This window comes from Oncorhynchus nerka, unplaced genomic scaffold (genome assembly GCF_034236695.1).
Source record: "Oncorhynchus nerka isolate Pitt River unplaced genomic scaffold, Oner_Uvic_2.0 unplaced_scaffold_1074, whole genome shotgun sequence".
NCBI classification, from domain to species: Eukaryota; Metazoa; Chordata; class Actinopteri; order Salmoniformes; family Salmonidae; genus Oncorhynchus; species Oncorhynchus nerka.
The window spans coordinates 56,260-77,190 of record NW_027040237.1 but is presented as its reverse complement, the minus strand read 5'-3'; the positions used below and the strand labels follow the sequence as shown (position 1 = coordinate 77,190).

At 46.2% G+C, this 20,931-nt stretch overlaps 1 protein-coding gene across 1 annotated transcript in view; it reads right to left on the bottom strand.

The window, feature by feature from the left end:
* LOC135570144 (unconventional myosin-XV-like) overlaps positions 1-18,522 on the bottom strand; it is a 36,124-nt gene extending 17,602 nt beyond the window's left edge. The window contains exon 1 of the mRNA XM_065016221.1: positions 18,221-18,522. Coding sequence (XP_064872293.1) covers positions 18,221-18,361 — 141 coding nt within the window. The 5' untranslated portion in view covers positions 18,362-18,522. The remainder of the gene's footprint in view (positions 1-18,220) is intronic.
* Between the last annotated feature and the right edge of the window lie 2,409 nt (positions 18,523-20,931).

Sequence of the window (20,931 nt, the reverse complement as noted above, 5' to 3'; positions counted from 1 at the left end):
TTAGACAGTAGAGATCAGGGGTTAGGGGTTAGACAGTAGAGATCAGGGGTTAGACAGTAGAGATCAGGGTTAGACAGTAGAGATCAGGGGTTAGACAGTAGAGATCAGGGGTTAGACAGTAGAGATCAGGGGTTAGACAGTAGAGATCAGGGGTTAGACAGTAGAGATCAGGGGTTAGACAGTAGAGATCAGGGGTTAGACAGTAGAGATCAGGGTTAGACAGTAGAGGTCAGGGGTTAGACAGTAGAGATCAGGGGTTAGACAGTAGAGATCAGGGGTTAGACAGTAGAGATCAGGGGTTAGACAGTAGAGATCAGGGGTTAGACAGTAGAGATCAGGGGTTAGACAGTAGAGGTCAGGGGTTAGACAGTAGAGATCAGGGGTTAGACAGTAGAGATCAGGGGTTAGACAGTAGAGGTCAGGGGTTAGACAGTAGAGATCAGGGGTTAGACAGTAGAGATCAGGGTTAGACAGTAGAGATCAGGGGTTAGACAGTAGAGATCAGGGGTTAGACAGTAGAGATCAGGGTTAGACAGTAGAGATCAGGGGTTAGACAGTAGAGATCAGGGGTTAGACAGTAGAGACAGTCAGGGGTTAGACAGTAGAGATCAGGGGTTAGACAGGAGGTCAGGGGTTAGACAGTTAGACAGTCAGGGGTTAGACAGTAGAGATCAGGGTTAGACAGTAGAGGTCAGGGGTTAGACAGTAGAGATCAGGAGGTTAGACAGTAGAGATCAGGGGTTAGACAGTAGAGATCAGGGGTTAGACAGTAGAGATCAGGGGTTAGACAGTAGAGATCAGGGGTTAGACAGTAGAGATCAGGGGTTAGACAGTAGAGATCAGGGGTTAGACAGTAGAGATCAGGGGTTAGACAGTAGAGATCAGGGTTAGACAGTAGAGATCAGGGTTAGACAGTAGAGATCAGGGGTTAGACAGTAGAGATCAGGGGTTAGACAGTAGAGATCAGGGTTAGACAGTAGAGATCAGGGTTAGACAGTAGAGATCAGGGGTTAGACAGTAGAGATCAGGGGTTAGACAGTAGAGATCAGGGGTTAGACAGTAGAGATCAGGGTTAGACAGTAGAGATCAGGGTTAGACAGTAGATCAGGGGTTAGACAGTAGAGGTCAGGGGTTAGACAGTAGAGGTCAGGGGTTAGACAGTAGAGATCAGGGGTTAGACAGTAGAGATCAGGGGTTAGACAGTAGAGATCAGGGGTTAGAGATCAGGGTTAGACAGTAGAGATCAGGGGTTAGACAGTAGAGATCAGGGGTTAGACAGTAGAGATCAGGGGTTAGACAGTAGAGATCAGGGTTAGACAGTAGAGATCAGGGGTTAGACAGTAGAGGTCAGGGGTTAGACAGTAGAGATCAGGGTTAGGGGTTTAGACAGTAGAGATCAGGGGTTAGACAGTAGAGATCAGGGGTTAGACAGTAGAGATCAGGGGTTAGACAGTAGAGATCAGGGGTTAGACAGTAGAGATCAGGGGTTAGACAGTAGAGATCAGGGGAGATTAGACAGTAGAGATCAGGGGTTAGACAGTAGAGGTCAGGGGTTAGACAGTAGAGGTCAGGGTTAGACAGTAGAGATCAGGGGTTGGACAGTAGAGATCAGGGGTTAGACAGTAGAGATCAGGGTTAGACAGTAGAGATCAGGGGTTAGACAGTAGAGATCAGGGGTTAGACAGTAGAGATCAGGGGTTAGACAGTAGAGGTCAGGGGTTAGACAGTAGAGATCAGGGGTTACAGTAGAGATCAGGGGTTAGACAGTAGAGATCAGGGGTTAGACAGTAGAGATCAGGGGTTAGACAGTAGAGATCAGGGTTAGACAGTAGAGATCAGGGGTTAGACAGTAGAGGTCAGGGGTTAGACAGTAGAGATCAGGGGTTAGACAGTAGAGATCAGGGTTAGACAGGAGATCAGGGTTAGACAGTAGAGATCAGGGGTTAGACAGTAGAGGTCAGGGTTAGACAGTAGAGATCAGGGGACAGTTAGGGGTTACAGTCAGAGATCAGGGGTTAGACAGTAGAGATCAGGGGTTAGACAGTAGAGGGGTTAGACAGTAGAGATCAGGGGTTAGACAGTAGAGGTCAGGGTTAGACAGTAGAGGTCAGGGGTTAGACAGTAGAGATCAGGGGTTAGACAGTAGAGATCAGGGGTTAGACAGTAGAGATCAGGGGTTAGACAGTAGAGATCAGGGGTTAGACAGTAGAGATCAGGGGTTAGACAGTTAGACAGTAGAGATCAGGGGTTAGACAGTAGAGATCAGGGGTTAGACAGTAGAGATCAGGGGTTAGACAGTAGAGATCAGGGGTTAGACAGTAGAGATCAGGGGTTAGACAGTAGAGGTCAGGGGTTAGACAGTAGAGATCAGGGGTTAGACAGTAGAGATCAGGGGTTAGACAGTAGAGATCAGAGGTTAGACAGTAGAGATCAGGGGTTAGACAGTAGAGATCAGGGGTTAGACAGTAGAGATCAGGGGTTAGACAGTAGAGATCAGGGGTTAGACAGTAGAGATCAGGGGTTAGACAGTAGAGATCAGGGGTTAGACAGTAGAGGTTAGACAGTAGAGATCAGGGGTTAGACAGTAGAGATCAGGGGTTAGACAGTAGAGATCAGGGGTTAGACAGTAGAGATCAGGGTTAGACAGTAGAGATCAGGGGTTAGACAGTAGAGATCAGGGGTTAGACAGTAGAGATCAGGGGTTAGACAGTAGAGGTCAGGGTTAGACAGTAGAGATCAGGGTTAGACAGTAGAGGTCAGGGTTAGACAGTAGAGATCAGGGGTTAGACAGTAGAGGTCAGGGGTTAGACAGTAGAGATCAGGGGTTAGACAGTAGAGATCAGGGGTTAGACAGTAGAGATCAGGGGTTAGACAGTAGAGATCAGGGGTTAGACAGTAGAGGTCAGGGGTTAGACAGTAGAGGTCAGGGGTTAGACAGTAGAGATCAGGGGTTAGACAGTAGAGATCAGGGGTTAGACAGTAGAGATCAGGGTTAGACAGTAGAGATCAGGGTTAGACAGTAGAGATCAGGGGTTAGACAGTAGAGATCAGGGGTTAGACAGTAGAGATCAGGGTTAGACAGTAGAGATCAGGGGTTAGACAGTAGACAGGGTTAGACAGTAGAGAGAGATCAGGGTTAGACAGTAGAGATCAGGGGTTAGACAGTAGGTTAGAGTAGAGATCAGGGGTTAGACAGTAGAGGTCAGGGGTTAGACAGTAGAGATCAGAGGTTAGACAGTAGAGATCAGGGGTTAGACAGTAGAGATCAGGGGTTAGACAGTAGAGATCAGGGGTTAGACAGTAGAGATCAGGGGTTAGACAGTAGAGGTTAGACAGTAGAGATCAGGGGTTAGACAGTAGAGATCAGGGGTTAGACAGTAGAGATCAGGGGTTAGACAGTAGAGATCAGGGGTTAGACAGTAGAGGTTAGACAGTAGAGATCAGGGGTTAGACAGTAGAGGTCAGGGTTAGACAGTAGAGATCAGGGGTTAGACAGTAGAGATCAGGGTTAGACAGTAGAGATCAGGGGTTAGACAGTAGAGATCAGGGGTTAGACAGTAGAGATCAGGGGTTAGACAGTAGAGATCAGGGGTTAGACAGTAGAGATCAGGGGTTAGACAGTAGAGATCAGGGGTTAGACAGTAGAGGGGTTAGACAGTAGAGATCAGGGGTTAGACAGTAGAGATCAGGGTTAGACAGTAGAGATCAGGGGTTAGACAGTAGAGAACAGGGTTAGACAGTAGGGGGTTAGACAGTAGAGATCAGGGGTTAGACAGTAGAGGTCAGGGGTTAGACAGTAGAGATCAGGGTTAGACAGTAGAGATCAGGGTTAGACAGTAGAGATCAGGGGTTAGACAGTAGAGACAGGGGTTAGACAGTAGAGATCAGGGGTTAGACAGTAGAGATCAGGGTTAGACAGTAGAGATCAGGGGTTAGACAGTAGAGATCAGGGTTAGACAGTAGAGATCAGGGTTAGACAGTAGAGGTCAGGGGTTAGACAGTAGAGGTCAGGGGTTAGTAGAGGTCAGGGTTAGACAGTAGAGATCAGGGGTTAGACAGTAGAGATCAGGGGTTAGACAGTAGAGATCAGGGTTAGACAGTAGAGATCAGGGTTAGACAGTAGAGATCAGGGGTTAGACAGTAGAGATCAGGGGTTAGACAGTAGAGATCAGGGGTTAGACAGTAGAGGTCAGGGGTTAGACAGTTAGAGAGAGATCAGGGGTTAGACAGTTAGGGTTACAGTAGAGATCAGGGTTAGACAGTAGAGATCAGGGTTAGACAGTAGAGATCAGGGGTTAGACAGTAGAGATCAGGGGTTAGACAGTAGAGATCAGGGTTAGACAGTAGAGATCAGGGGTTAGACAGTAGAGGTCAGGGGTTAGACAGTAGAGATCAGGGTTGACAGTAGAGGTCAGGGGTTAGACAGTAGAGATCAGGGGTTAGACAGTAGAGATCAGGGGTTAGACAGTAGAGATCAGGGGTTAGACAGTAGAGATCAGGGGTTAGACAGAGAGATCAGGGGTTAGACAGTAGAGGTCAGTTAGAGAGATCAGGGTTAGACAGTAGAGATCAGGGGTTAGACAGTAGAGATCAGGGTTAGACAGTAGAGGTCAGGGGTTAGACAGTAGAGATCAGGGGTTAGACAGTAGAGGTTAGACAGTAGAGATCAGGGTTAGACAGTAGAGGTCAGGGGTTAGACAGTAGAGATCAGGGGTTAGACAGTAGAGTAGAGATCAGGGGTTAGACAGTAGAGATCAGGGGTTAGACAGTAGAGGTCAGGGGTTAGACAGTAGAGATCAGGGGTTAGACAGTAGAGATCAGGGTTAGACAGTAGAGATCAGGGGTTAGACAGTAGAGATCAGGGTTAGACAGTAGAGATCAGGGGTTAGACAGTAGAGATCAGGGGTTAGACAGTAGAGATTTAGACAGTAGAGATCAGGGGTTAGACAGTAGAGGTCAGGGGTTAGACAGTAGAGATCAGGGGTTAGACAGTAGAGGTCAGGGGTTAGACAGTAGAGATCAGGGGTTAGACAGTAGAGATCAGGGGTTAGACAGTAGAGATCAGGGGTTAGACAGTAGAGATCAGGGGTTAGACAGTAGAGATTAGACAGTAGAGGTCAGGGGTTAGACAGTAGAGGTCAGGGGTTAGACAGTAGAGATCAGGGGTTAGACAGTAGAGATCAGGGGTTAGACAGTAGAGATCAGGGGTTAGACAGTAGAGATCAGGGGTAGAGTAGAGATCAGGGGTTAGAGAGATCAGGGGTTAGAGTAGAGATCAGGGGTTAGACAGTAGAGATCAGGGGTTAGACAGTAGAGATCAGGGGTTAGACAGTAGAGATCAGGGTTAGACAGTAGAGGTCAGGGGTTAGACAGTAGAGATCAGGGGTTAGACAGTAGAGATCAGGGTTAGACAGTAGAGGTTTAGACAGTAGAGATCAGGGGTTAGACAGTAGAGATCAGGGGTTAGACAGTAGAGATCAGGGGTTAGACAGTAGAGATCAGGGTTAGACAGTAGAGGTCAGGGTTGGACAGTGAGGTTAGACAGTAGAGATCAGGGGTTAGACAGTAGAGATCAGGGGTTAGACAGTAGAGGTCAGGGGTTAGACAGTAGAGATCAGGGGTTAGACAGTAGAGATCAGGGTTAGACAGTAGAGATCAGGGGTTAGACAGTAGAGATCAGGGTTAGACAGTAGAGATCAGGGTTAGACAGTAGAGATCAGAGGTTAGACAGTAGAGATCAGGGGTTAGACAGTAGAGGTCAGGGGTTAGACAGTAGAGATCAGGGTTAGACAGTAGAGATCAGGGTTAGACAGTAGAGATCAGGGGTTAGACAGTAGAGATCAGGGGTTAGACAGTAGAGATCAGGGGTTAGACAGTAGAGAACAGGGGTTAGACAGTAGAGATCAGGGGACAGTAGACAGGGGTTAGACAGTAGAGATCAGGGGTTAGACAGTAGAGATCAGGGTTAGACAGTAGAGATCAGGGTTAGACAGTAGAGATCAGGGGTTAGACAGTAGAGATCAGGGGTTAGACAGTTAGAGATCAGGGGTTAGACAGTAGAGGTCAGGGGTTAGACAGTAGAGATCAGGGGTTAGACAGTAGAGGTTAGACAGTAGAGATCAGAGACAGTAGAGATCAGGGGTTAGACAGTAGAGATCAGGGGTTAGACAGTAGAGATCAGGGGTTAGACAGTAGAGGTCAGGGTTAGACAGTAGAGATCAGGGGTTAGACAGTAGAGATCAGGGGTTAGACAGTAGAGATCAGGGGTTAGACAGTAGAGATCAGGGGTTAGACAGTAGAGATCAGGGGTTAGACAGTAGAGATCAGGGGTTAGACAGTAGAGATCAGGGGTTAGACAGTAGAGATCAGGGGTTAGACAGTAGAGATCAGGGGTTAGACAGTAGAGGTCAGGGTTAGACAGTAGAGATCAGGGTTAGACAGTAGAGATCAGGGGTTAGACAGTAGAGTTGGGGTTAGACAGTAGAGATCAGGGGTTAGACAGTAGAGATCAGGGGTTAGACAGTAGAGATCAGGGGTTAGACAGTAGAGGTCAGGGGTTAGACAGTAGAGGTCAGGGGTTAGACAGTAGAGGTCAGGGGTTAGACAGTAGAGATCAGGGGTTAGACAGTAGAGGTTAGACAGTAGAGATCAGGGGTTAGACAGTAGAGATCAGGGGTTAGACAGTAGAGATCAGGGGTTAGACAGTAGAGATCAGGGGTTAGACAGTAGAGATCAGGGGTTAGACAGTAGAGATCAGGGGTTAGACAGTAGAGATCAGGGGTTAGACAGTAGAGAGGGTCAGGGGTTAGACAGTAGAGATCAGGGTTAGACAGTAGAGATCAGGGTTAGACAGTAGGGTTAGACAGTAGAGATCAGGGGTTAGACAGTAGAGATCAGGGTTAGACAGTAGAGATCAGGGTTAGACAGTAGAGATCAGGGTTGGACAGTAGAGGTCAGGGGTTAGACAGTAGAGATCAGGGTTAGACAGTAGAGATCAGGGGTTAGACAGTAGAGGTCAGGGTTAGACAGTAGAGGTCAGGGGTTAGACAGTAGAGGTCAGGGGTTAGACCGTAGAGATCAGGGGTTAGACAGTAGAGATCAGGGGTTAGACAGTAGAGATCAGGGGTTAGACAGTAGAGATCAGAGGTTAGACAGTAGAGATCAGGGGTTAGACAGTAGAGATCAGGGGTTAGACAGTAGAGATCAGGGGTTAGACAGTAGAGATCAGGGGTTAGACAGTAGAGATCAGGGGTTAGACAGTAGAGATCTGGGGTTAGACAGTAGAGATCAGGGTTAGACAGTAGAGATCAGGGTTAGACAGTAGAGATCAGGGGTTAGACAGTAGAGATCAGGGGTTAGACAGTAGAGATCAGGGGTTAGACAGTAGAGATCAGGGGTTAGACAGTAGAGATCAGGGTTAGACAGTAGAGATCAGGGGTTAGACAGTAGAGATCAGGGTTAGACAGTAGAGATCAGGGTTAGACAGTAGAGATCAGGGGTTAGACAGTAGAGATCAGGGGTTAGACAGTAGAGATCAGGGGTTAGACAGTAGAGATCAGGGGTTAGACAGTAGAGATCAGGGGTTAGACAGTAGAGATCAGGGGTTAGACAGTAGAGATCAGGGGTTAGACAGTTCAGGGGTTAGACAGTAGAGGTCAGGGGTTAGACAGTAGAGATCAGGGTTAGACAGTAGAGATCAGGGGTTAGACAGTAGAGATCAGGGGTTAGACAGTAGAGATCAGGGGTTAGACAGTAGAGATCAGGGTTAGACAGTAGAGATCAGGGTTAGACAGTAGAGATCAGGGTTAGACAGTAGAGATCAGGGGTTAGACAGTAGAGATCAGGGTTAGGTCAGGGGTTAGACAGTAGAGATCAGGGTTAGACAGTAGAGATCAGGGGTTAGACAGTAGAGATCAGGGGTTAGACAGTAGAGGTCAGGGGTTAGACAGTAGAGATCAGGGGTTAGACAGTAGAGATCAGGGGTTAGACAGTAGAGATCAGGGGTTAGACAGTAGAGATCAGGGGTTAGACAGTAGAGATCAGGGTTAGACAGTAGAGATCAGGGTTAGACAGTAGAGATCAGGGTTAGACAGTAGAGATCAGGGGTTAGACAGTAGAGGTCAGGGGTTAGACAGTAGAGATCAGGGGTTAGACAGTAGAGATCAGGGTTAGACAGTAGAGATCAGAGGTTAGACAGTAGAGATCAGGGGTTAGACAGTAGAGAACAGGGGTTAGACAGTACAGTAGAGATCAGGGTTAGACAGTAGAGATCAGGGGTTAGACAGTAGAGATCAGGGTTAGACAGTAGAGGTCAGGGGTTAGACAGTAGAGATCAGGGGTTAGACAGTAGAGGTTAGACAGTAGAGATCAGGGGTTAGACAGTAGAGGTCAGGGGTTAGACAGTAGAGGTCAGGGGTTAGACAGTAGAGGTTAGACAGTAGAGATCAGGGGTTAGACAGTAGAGGTCAGGGGTTAGACAGTAGAGGTCAGGGGTTAGACAGTAGAGATCAGGGGTTAGACAGTAGAGATCAGGGGTTAGACAGTAGAGATCAGGGGTTAGACCGTAGAGATCAGGGGTTAGACAGTAGAGATCAGGGGTTAGACAGTAGAGATCAGGGGTTAGACAGTAGAGATCAGAGGTTAGACAGTAGAGATCAGGGGTTAGACAGTAGAGATCAGGGGTTAGACAGTAGAGATCAGGGGTTAGACAGTAGAGATCAGAGGTTAGACAGTAGAGATCAGGGGTTAGACAGTAGAGATCAGGGGTTAGACAGTAGAGGTCAGGGGTTAGACAGTAGAGGTCAGGGGTTAGACAGTAGAGGTCAGGGGTTAGACAGTAGAGATCAGGGTTAGACAGTAGAGATCAGGGGTTAGACAGTAGAGATCAGGGTTAGAGATCAGGGGTTAGACAGTAGAGATCAGGGGTTAGACAGTAGAGATCAGGGTTAGACAGTAGAGATCAGGGGTTAGACAGTAGAGATCAGGGGTTAGACAGTAGAGATCAGGGGTTAGACAGTAGAGGTTTAGACAGTAGAGATCAGGGGTTAGACAGTAGAGATCAGGGGTTAGACAGTAGAGATCAGGGTTAGACAGTAGAGATCAGGGTTAGACAGTAGAGGTCAGGGGGGTTAGACAGTAGAGATCAGGGGGTTAGACAGTAGAGATCAGGGGTTAGACAGTAGAGATCAGGGGTTAGACAGTAGAGATCAGTAGAGGTTAGACAGTAGAGATCAGGGGTTAGACAGTAGAGATCAGGGGTTAGACAGTAGAGGTCAGGGGTTAGACAGTAGAGATCAGGGTTAGACAGTAGAGATCAGGGGTTAGACAGTAGAGATCAGTTAGACAGTAGAGATCAGGGTTAGACAGTAGAGATCAGGGGTTAGACAGTAGAGATCAGGGGTTAGACAGTAGAGATCAGGGGTTAGACAGTAGAGATCAGGGGTTAGACAGTAGAGGTCAGGGGTTAGACAGTAGAGGTCAGGGTTAGACAGTAGAGGTCAGGGGTTAGACAGTAGAGGTCAGGGGTTAGACAGTAGAGATCAGGGTTAGACAGTAGAGATTTAGACAGTAGAGATCAGGGGTTAGAGATCAGGGGTTAGAGTAGAGGTCAGGGGTTAGACAGTAGAGGTCAGTAGAGATCAGGGGTTAGACAGTAGAGATCAGGGGTTAGACAGTAGAGGTCAGGGGTTAGACAGTAGAGGTTAGACAGTAGAGATCAGGGTTTAGACAGTAGAGATCAGGGGTTAGACAGTAGAGATCAGGGGTTAGACAGTAGAGATCAGGGTTAGACAGTAGAGATCAGAGGTTAGACAGTAGAGATCAGGGGTTAGACAGTAGAGATCAGGGTTAGACAGTAGAGATCAGGGGTTAGACAGTAGAGATCAGGGGTTAGACAGTAGAGATCAGGGGTTAGACAGTAGAGATCTGAGGTTAGACAGTAGAGATCAGGGGTTAGACAGTAGAGAACAGGGGTTAGACAGTAGGGTCAGGGTTAGACAGTAGAGGTCATCAGGGGTTAGACAGTAGAGATCAGGGTTAGACAGTAGAGATCAGGGGTTAGACAGTAGAGATCAGGGTTAGACAGTTAGACAGTAGAGATCAGGGGTTAGACAGTAGAGATCAGGGGTTAGACAGTAGAGATCAGGGGTTAGACAGTAGAGATCAGGGGTTAGACAGTAGAGATCAGGGTTAGACAGTAGGGGTTAGACAGTAGAGATCAGGGGTTAGACAGTAGAGATCAGGGTTAGACAGTAGAGGTCAGGGGTTAGACAGTAGAGGTAGAGATCAGGGGTTAGACAGTAGAGGTCAGGGGTTAGACAGAGAGGTCAGGGTTAGACAGTAGAGATCAGGGGTTAGACAGTAGAGATCAGGGGTTAGACAGTAGAGATCAGGGGTTAGACAGTAGAGATCAGGGTTAGACAGTAGAGATCAGGGGTTAGACAGTAGAGATCAGGGGTTAGACAGTAGAGATCAGGGTTAGACAGTAGAGATCAGGGGTTAGACAGTTCAGGGGTTAGACAGTAGAGATCAGGGGTTGGACAGTAGAGATCAGGGGTTAGACAGTAGAGATCTGAGGTTAGACAGTTAGATCAGGGGTTAGACAGTAGAGAACAGGGGTTAGACAGTAGAGATCAGGGGTTAGACAGTAGAGATCAGGGGTTAGACAGTAGAGGTCAGGGGTTAGACAGTAGAGATCAGGGGTTAGACAGTAGAGATCAGGGGTTAGACAGTAGAGATCAGGGGTTAGACAGTAGAGATCAGGGTTAGACAGTAGAGATCAGGGGTTAGACAGTAGAGATCAGGGGTTAGACAGTAGAGATCAGGGGTTAGACAGTAGAGATCAGGGGTTAGACAGTAGAGATCAGGGGTTAGACAGTAGAGATCAGGGTTAGACAGTAGAGGTCAGGGTTAGACAGTAGAGGTCAGGGGTTAGACAGGGAGGTCAGGGGTTAGACAGTAGAGATCAGGGGTTAGACAGTAGAGGGGTTAGACAGTAGAGATCAGGGGTTAGACAGTAGAGATCAGGGGTTAGACAGTAGAGATCAGGGTTAGACAGTAGAGATCAGGGGTTAGACAGTAGAGGTCAGGGGTTAGACAGTAGAGGTTAGACAGTCAGAGATCAGGGTTAGACAGTAGAGATCAGGGGTTAGACAGTAGAGATCAGGGGTTAGACAGTAGAGGTCAGGGGTTAGACAGTAGAGATCAGGGGTTAGACAGTAGAGATCAGGGGTTAGACAGTAGAGATCAGGGGTTAGACAGTAGAGATCAGGGGGTTAGACAGTAGAGATCAGAGGTTAGACAGTAGAGATCAGGGTTAGACAGTAGAGATCAGGGGTTAGACAGTAGAGATCAGGGGTTAGACAGTAGAGATCAGAGGTTAGACAGTAGAGATCAGGGGTTAGACAGTAGAGATCAGGGTTAGACAGTAGAGATCAGGGGTTAGACAGTAGAGATCAGGGGTTAGACAGTAGAGATCAGGGGTTAGACAGTAGAGATCAGAGGTTAGTAGAGATCAGGGGTTAGACAGTAGAGGTCAGGGTTAGACAGTAGAGATCAGGGTTAGACAGTAGAGATCAGGGGTTAGACAGTAGAGATCAGGGGTTAGACAGTAGAGATCAGGGTTAGACAGTAGAGAACAGGGTTAGACAGTAGAGGTCAGGGGTTAGACAGTAGAGATCAGGGTTAGGTAGAGGTCAGGGTTAGACAGTAGAGATCAGGGGTTAGACAGTAGAGGTTAGACAGTAGAGATCAGGGGTTAGACAGTAGAGATCAGGGTTAGACAGTAGAGATCAGGGTTAGACAGTAGAGGTCAGGGGTTAGACAGTAGAGGTCAGGGGTTAGACAGTAGAGATCAGGGGTTAGACAGTAGAGATCAGGGTTAGACAGTAGAGATCAGGGGTTAGACAGTAGAGATCAGGGGTTAGACAGTAGAGATCAGGGGTTAGACAGTAGAGGTCAGGGGTTAGACAGTAGAGATCAGGGGTTAGACAGTAGAGATCAGGGGTTAGACAGTAGAGATCAGGGGTTAGACAGTAGAGATCAGGGTTAGACAGTAGAGATCAGGGGTTAGACAGTAGAGAACAGGGGTTAGACAGTAGAGGTCAGGGTTAGACAGTAGAGGTCAGGGGTTAGACAGTAGAGATCAGGGGTTAGACAGTAGAGATCAGGGGTTAGACAGTAGAGATCAGGGGTTAGACAGTAGAGATCAGGGTTAGACAGTAGAGATCAGGGGTTAGACAGTAGAGATCAGGGTTAGACAGTAGAGAGAGGTTAGACAGTAGAGATCAGGGGTTAGACAGTAGAGATCAGGGTTAGACAGTAGAGATCAGGGGTTAGACAGTAGAGATCAGGGGTTAGACAGTAGAGATCAGAGGTTAGACAGTAGAGATCAGGGGGGGTTAGACAGTAGAGGTCAGGGGTTAGACAGTAGAGGTCAGGGTTAGACAGTAGAGGTCAGGGGTTAGACAGTAGAGGTCAGGGGTTAGACAGTAGAGATCAGGGTTAGACAGTAGAGATCAGGGGTTAGACAGTAGAGATCAGGGGTTAGACAGTAGAGATCAGGGGTTAGACAGTAGAGATCAGGGTTAGACAGTAGAGATCAGGAGATCAGGGTTAGACAGTAGAGATCAGGGGTAGAGATCAGGGGTTAGACAGTAGAGGTTAGACAGGAGGTCAGGGGTTAGACAGTAGAGGTCAGGGGTTAGACAGTAGAGATCAGGGTTAGACAGTAGAGATCAGGGTTAGACAGTAGAGATCAGCGGTTAGACAGTAGAGATCAGGGGTTAGACAGTAGAGATCAGGGGTTAGACAGTAGAGGTTAGACAGTAGAGGTCAGGGGTTAGACAGTAGAGGTTAGACAGTAGAGATCAGGGGTTAGACAGTAGAGATCAGGGGTTAGACAGTAGAGATCAGGGGTTAGACAGTAGAGATCAGGGGTTAGACAGTAGAGGTCAGGGGTTAGACAGTAGAGATCAGGGGTTAGACAGTAGAGATCAGGGGTTAGACAGTAGAGATCAGGGGTTAGACAGAGAGATCAGGGGGTTAGACAGTAGAGATCAGGGTTAGACAGTAGAGGTCAGGTTAGACAGTAGAGATCAGGGGGTTAGACAGTAGAGATCAGGGTTAGACAGTAGAGATCAGGGGTTAGACAGTAGAGATCTGAGGTTAGACAGTAGAGATCAGGGGTTAGACAGTAGAGAACAGGGGTTAGACAGTAGAGGTCAGGGTTAGACAGTAGAGGTCAGGGGTTAGACAGTAGAGGTCAGGGTTAGACAGTAGAGGTCAGGGGTTAGACAGTAGAGATCAGGGTTAGACAGGAGATCAGGGGTTAGACAGTAGAGGTTAGACAGTAGAGATCAGGGGTTAGACAGTAGAGATCAGGGGTTAGACAGTAGAGATCAGGGGTTAGACAGTAGAGATCAGGGGTTAGACAGTAGAGGTCAGGGGTTAGACAGTAGAGGTTAGACAGTAGAGATCAGGGGTTAGACAGTAGAGATCAGGGGTTAGACAGGGGTTAGACAGTAGAGATCAGGGGTTAGACAGTAGAGATCAGGGGTTAGACAGTAGAGATCAGGGTTAGACAGTAGAGGTCAGGGGTTAGAGGTTAGACAGTAGAGATCAGGGGTTAGACAGTAGAGATCAGGGGTTAGACAGTAGAGGTCAGGGGTTAGACAGTAGAGGTCAGGGGTTAGACAGTAGAGGTCAGGGGTTAGACAGTAGAGATCAGGGGTTAGACAGTAGAGATCAGGGGTTAGACAGTAGAGATCAGGGGTTAGACAGTAGAGATCAGGGTTAGACAGTAGAGATCAGGGGTTAGACAGTAGAGATCAGGGTTAGACAGTAGAGATCAGGGGTTAGACAGTAGAGGTCAGGGGTTAGACAGTAGAGGTCAGGGGTTAGAGATCAGGGGTTAGACAGTAGAGGTTAGACAGTAGAGATCAGGGGTTAGACAGTAGAGGTCAGGGGTTAGACAGTAGAGGTCAGGGGTTAGACAGTAGAGGTTAGACAGTAGAGATCAGGGGTTAGACAGTAGAGGTCAGGGGTTAGACAGTAGAGGTCAGGGGTTAGACAGTAGAGATCAGGGGTTAGACAGTAGAGATCAGGGGTTAGACAGTAGAGATCAGGGGTTAGACAGTAGAGATCAGGGTTAGACAGTAGAGGTCAGGGGTTAGACAGTAGAGATCAGGGGTTAGACAGTAGAGATCAGGGGTTAGACAGTAGAGGTCAGGGGTTAGACAGTAGAGATAGGGGTTAGACAGTAGAGGTTAGACAGTAGAGATCAGGGTTAGACAGTAGAGATCAGGGGTTAGACAGTAGAGATCAGGGTTAGACAGTGGAGGTAGGGGTTAGATCAGTAGAGGTTAGACAGTAGAGATCAGGGGTTAGACAGTAGAGAGGGTTAGACAGTAGAGGTTAGACAGTAGAGATCAGGGGTTAGACAGTAGAGATCAGGGGTTAGACAGTAGAGATCAGAGGTTAGACAGTAGAGATCAGGGGTTAGACAGTAGAGGTCAGGGGTTAGACAGTAGAGATCAGGGGTTAGACAGTAGAGATCAGGGGTTAGACAGTAGAGATCAGGGGTTAGACAGTAGAGGTCAGGGGTTAGACAGTAGAGGTCAGGGGTTAGACAGTAGAGATCAGGGGTTAGACAGTAGAGATCAGGGGTTAGACAGTAGAGATCAGGGGTTAGACAGTAGAGATCAGGGGTTAGACAGTAGAGATCAGAGGTTAGACAGTAGAGATCAGGGGTTAGACAGTAGAGGTCAGGGGTTAGACAGTAGAGATCAGGGGTTAGACAGTAGAGATCAGGGGTTAGACAGTAGAGATCTGAGGTTAGACAGTAGAGATCAGGGGTTAGACAGTAGAGAACAGGGGTTAGACAGTAGAGGTCAGGGTTTAGACAGTAGAGATCAGGGGTTAGACAGTAGAGATCAGGGGTTAGACAGTAGAGGTCAGGGGTTAGACAGTAGAGGTCAGGGGTTAGACAGTAGAGGTCAGGGGTTAGACAGTAGAGGTCAGGGGTTAGACAGTAGAGATCAGGGGTTAGACAGTAGAGATCTGAGGTTAGACAGTAGAGATCAGGGGTTAGACAGTAGAGAACAGGGGTTAGACAGTAGAGGTCAGGGTTTAGACAGTAGAGATCAGGGGTTAGACAGTAGAGATCAGGGGTTAGACAGTAGAGGTCAGGGTTAGACAGTAGAGGTCAGGGTTAGACAGTAGAGGTCAGGGTTAGACAGTAGAGATCAGGGGTTAGACAGTAGAGATCAGGGGTTAGACAGTAGAGATCAGGGTTAGACAGTAGAGATCAGGGTTAGACAGTAGAGATCAGGGGTTAGACAGTAGAGATCAGGGGTTAGACAGTAGAGATCAGGGGTTAGACAGTAGAGATCAGGGGTTAGACAGTAGAGATCAGGGGTTAGACAGTAGAGATCAGGGGTTAGACAGTAGAGATCAGGGGTTAGACAGTAGAGATCAGGGGTTAGACAGTAGAGATCAGGGGTTAGACAGTAGAGAATCAGGGGTTAGACAGTAGAGATCAGGGGTTAGACAGTAGAGATCAGGGGTTAGACAGTAGAGGTCAGGGGTTAGACAGTAGAGGTCAGGGGTTAGACAGTAGAGATCAGGGGTTAGACAGTAGAGGTTAGACAGTAGAGATCAGGGGTTAGACAGTAGAGATCAGGGGTTAGACAGTAGAGATCAGGGGTTAGACAGTAGAGGTCAGGGGTTAGACAGTAGAGGTTAGACAGTAGAGATCAGGGGTTAGACAGTAGAGATCAGGGGTTAGACAGTAGAGGTCAGGGGTTAGACAGTAGAGGTCAGGGGTTAGACAGTAGAGGTCAGGGGTTAGACAGTAGAGATCAGGGGTTAGACAGTAGAGATCAGGGGTTAGACAGTAGAGATCAGGGGTTAGACAGTAGAGATCAGGGGTTAGACAGTAGAGTAGAGATCAGGGTTAGACAGTAGAGATCAGGGGTTAGACAGTAGAGATCAGGGTTAGACAGTAGAGATCAGGGTTAGACAGTAGAGATCAGGGGTTAGACAGTAGAGATCAGGGGTTAGACAGTAGAGATCAGGGGTTAGACAGTAGAGATCAGGGGTTAGACAGTAGAGATTTAGACAGTAGAGATCAGGGTTAGACAGTAGAGATCAGGGGTTAGACAGTAGAGATCAGGGGTTAGACAGTAGAGGTTAGACAGTAGAGATCAGGGGTTAGACAGTAGAGATCAGGGTTAGACAGTAGAGATCAGGGTTAGACAGTAGAGATCAGGGTTAGACAGTAGAGGTCAGGGGTTAGACAGTAGAGATCAGGGGTTAGACAGTAGAGATCAGGGGTTAGACAGTAGAGATCAGGGGTTAGACAGTAGAGATCAGGGGTTAGACAGTAGAGATCAGGGGTTAGACAGTAGAGGTTAGACAGTAGAGATCAGGGGTTAGACAGTAGAGATCAGGGGTTAGACAGTAGAGGTCAGGGGTTAGACAGTAGAGATCAGGGGTTAGACAGTAGAGGTCAGGGGTTAGACATTAGAGATCAGGGGTTAGACATTAGAGATCAGGGGTTAGACAGTAGAGATCAGAGGTTAGACAGTAGAGGTCAGGTGTTAGACAGTAGAGATCAGGGGTTAGACAGTAGAGGTCAGGGGTTAGACAGTAGAGATCAGGGGTTAGACAGTAGGGGTTAGACAGTGGAGATCAGGGGTTAGACAGTAGAGATCAGGGGTTAGACAGTAGAGGTCAGGGGTCAGGGGTTAGACAGTAGAGATCAGGGGTTAGACAGTGGAGATCAGGGGTTAGACAGTAGAGATCAGGGGTTAGACAGTAGAGGTCAGGGGTTAGACAGTAGAGGTCAGGGGTTAGACAGTAGAGATCAGGGGTTAGTCAGTAGAGATCAGAGGTTAGACAGTAGAGATCAGGGGTTAGACAGTAGAGGTTAGACAGTAGAGATCAGGGGTTAGACAGTAGAGATCAGGGGTTAGACAGTAGAGGTCAGGGGTTAGACAGTAGAGATCAGGGGTTAGACAGTAGAGATCAGGGGTTAGACAGTAGAGATCAGGGGTTAGACAGTAGAGGTTAGACAGTAGAGATCAGGGGTTAGACAGTAGAGGTTAGACAGTAGAGATCAGGGGTTAGACAGTAGAGATCAGGGGTTAGACAGTAGAGATCAGGGGTTAGACAGTAGAGATCAGGGGTTAGACAGTAGAGGTCAGGGGTTAGACAGTAGAGATCAGGGGTTAGACAGTAGAGGTCAGGGGTTAGACAGTAGAGATCAGGGGTTAGACAGTAGAGATCAGGGGTTAGACAGTAGAGATCAGGGGTTAGACAGTAGAGGTCAGGGGTTAGACAGTAGAGATCAGGGGTTAGACAGTAGAGAACAGGGGTTAGACAGTAGAGGTCAGGGTTTAGACAGTAGAGATCAGGGGTTAGACAGTAGAGATCAGGGGTTAGACAGTAGAGGTCAGGGGTTAGACAGTAGAGGTCAGGGGTTAGACAGTAGAGGTCAGGGGTTAGACAGTAGAGGTCAGGGGATAGACAGTAGAGATCAGGGGTTAGACAGTAGAGATCAGGGGTTAGACAGTAGAGATCAGGGGTTAGACAGTAGAGATCAGGGGTTAGACAGTAGAGATCAGGGGTTAGACAGTAGAGATCAGGGGTTAGACAGTAGAGATCAGGGGTTAGACAGTAGAGATCAGGGGTTAGACAGTAGAGGTTAGACAGTAGAGATCAGGGGTTAGACAGTAGAGGTTAGACAGTAGAGATCAGGGGTTAGACAGTAGAGATCAGGGGTTAGACAGTAGAGATCAGGGGTCAGGGGTTAGACAGTAGAGATCAGGGGTTAGACAGTAGAGATCAGGGGTTAGACAGTAGAGATCAGGGGTTAGACAGTAGAGGTCAGGGGTTAGACAGTAGAGATCAGGGGTTAGACAGTAGAGGTCAGGGGTTAGACAGTAGAGATCAGGGGTTAGACAGTAGAGATCAGGGTTAGACAGTAGAGATCAGGGGTTAGACAGTAGAGGTCAGGGGTTAGACAGTAGAGATCAGGGGTTAGACAGTAGAGATCAGGGGTTAGACAGTAGAGATCAGGGGTTAGACAGTAGAGATCAGGGGTTAGACAGTAGAGGTCAGGGGTTAGACAGAGTTCAAGGGTAAGGACCAGGGGTAAGGGGTTAGACAGTAGAGATCAGGGGTTAAGGTTAGGAGTTAGGCGTGAAAGGTGAGAACTAACCACCGTAGCTTTCAGTTCCATGCTGCTGGGAGGAATGATGCGTCCTCCGTACCGATAGGTCTTCCTCAGGTTCTGCTCACAAGCCTTTGATATGCCTATGGAGAACACGTTACCAATATACCTATCAATACACAGAGACATTACCTGGAGAATATACAATATACCTATCAATACACAGAGACATTACCTGGAGACATTACCAATATACCTATCAATACACAGAGACATTACCTGGAGAATAGACATTACCAATATACCTATCAATACACAGAGACATTACCTGGAGAATAGACGTTAACAATATACCTATCAATACACAGAGACATTACCTGGAGAATATACATTAACATTATACCTACCAATACACAGAGACATTACCTGGAGAATAGACGTTACCAATATACCTATCAATACACAGAGACATTACCTGGAGAATAGACGTTACCAATATACCTATCAATACACAGAGACATTACCTGGAGACATTAACATTATACCTATCAATACACAGAGACATTACCTGGAGACATTACCAATATACCTACCAATACACAGAGACATTACCTGGAGAATAGACAATATACCTATCAATACACAGAGACATTACCTGGAGAATAGACGTTAACAATATACCTATCAATACACAGAGACATTACCTGGAGAATATACATTACCAATATACCTATCAATACACAGAGACATTACCTGGAGAATATACATTACCAATATACCTACCAATACACAGAGACATTACCTGGAGAATAGACATTAACAATATACCTATCAATACACAGAGACTCAATACACAGAGACATTACCTGGAGAATAGACGTTAACAATATACCTATCAATACACAGAGACATTACCTGGAGAATAGACGTTAACATTATACCTATCAATACACAGAGACATTACCTGGAGAATAGACGTTAACATTATACCTATCAATACACAGAGACATTACCTGGAGAATATACAATATACCTATCAATACACAGAGACATTACCTGGAGAATATACAATATACCTATCAATACACAGAGACATTACATGGAGAATAGACATTAACAATATACCTATCAATACACAGAGACATTACATGGAGAATAGACATTACCAATATACCTACCAATACACAGAGACATTACCTGGAGAATAGACGTTAACAATATACCTATCAATACACAGAGACATTACCTGGAGACGTTAACAATATACCTATCAATACACAGAGACATTACCTGGAGAATAGACGTTAACAATATACCTATCAATACACAGAGACATTACCTGGAGAATAGAAGTTAACAATATACCTATCAATACACAGAGACATTACCTGGAGAATAGACAATATACCTATCAATACACAGAGACATTACCTGGAGAATAGACGTTACCAATATACCTATCAATACACAGAGACATTACCTGGAGAATAGACGTTAACAATATACCTATCAATACACAGAGACATTACCTGGAGAATAGACGTTAACAATATACCTATCAATACACAGAGACATTACCTGGAGAATAGACGTTACCAATATACCTATCAATACACAGAGACATTACCTGGAGACATGAACAATATACCTATCAATACACAGAGACATTACCTGGAGAATAGACGTTAACAATATACCTATCAATACACAGGGACATTACCTGGAGAATAGACGTTACCAATATACCTATCAATACACACAGACATTACCTGGAGAATAGACAATATACCTATCAATACACAGAGACATTACCTGGAGAATAGACGTTACCAATATACCTATCAATACACAGAGACATTACCTGGAGAATATACAATATACCTATCAATACACAGAGACATTACCTGGAGACATTACCAATATACCTATCAATACACAGAGACATTACCTGGAGAATAGACATTACCAATATACCTATCAATACACAGAGACATTACCTGGAGAATAGACGTTAACAATATACCTATCAATACACAGAGACATTACCTGGAGAATATACATTAACATTATACCTACCAATACACAGAGACATTACCTGGAGAATAGACGTTACCAATATACCTATCAATACACAGAGACATTACCTGGAGAATAGACGTTACCAATATACCTATCAATACACAGAGACATTACCTGGAGACATTAACATTATACCTATCAATACACAGAGACATTACCTGGAGACATTACCAATATACCTACCAATACACAGAGACATTACCTGGAGAATAGACAATATACCTATCAATACACAGAGACATTACCTGGAGAATAGACGTTAACAATATACCTATCAATACACAGAGACATTACCTGGAGAATATACATTACCAATATACCTATCAATACACAGAGACATTACCTGGAGAATATACATTACCAATATACCTACCAATACACAGAGACATTACCTGGAGAATAGACATTAACAATATACCTATCAATACACAGAGACTCAATACACAGAGACATTACCTGGAGAATAGACGTTAACAATATACCTATCAATACACAGAGACATTACCTGGAGAATAGACGTTAACATTATACCTATCAATACACAGAGACATTACCTGGAGAATAGACGTTAACATTATACCTATCAATACACAGAGACATTACCTGGAGAATATACAATATACCTATCAATACACAGAGACATTACATGGAGAATAGACATTAACAATATACCTATCAAT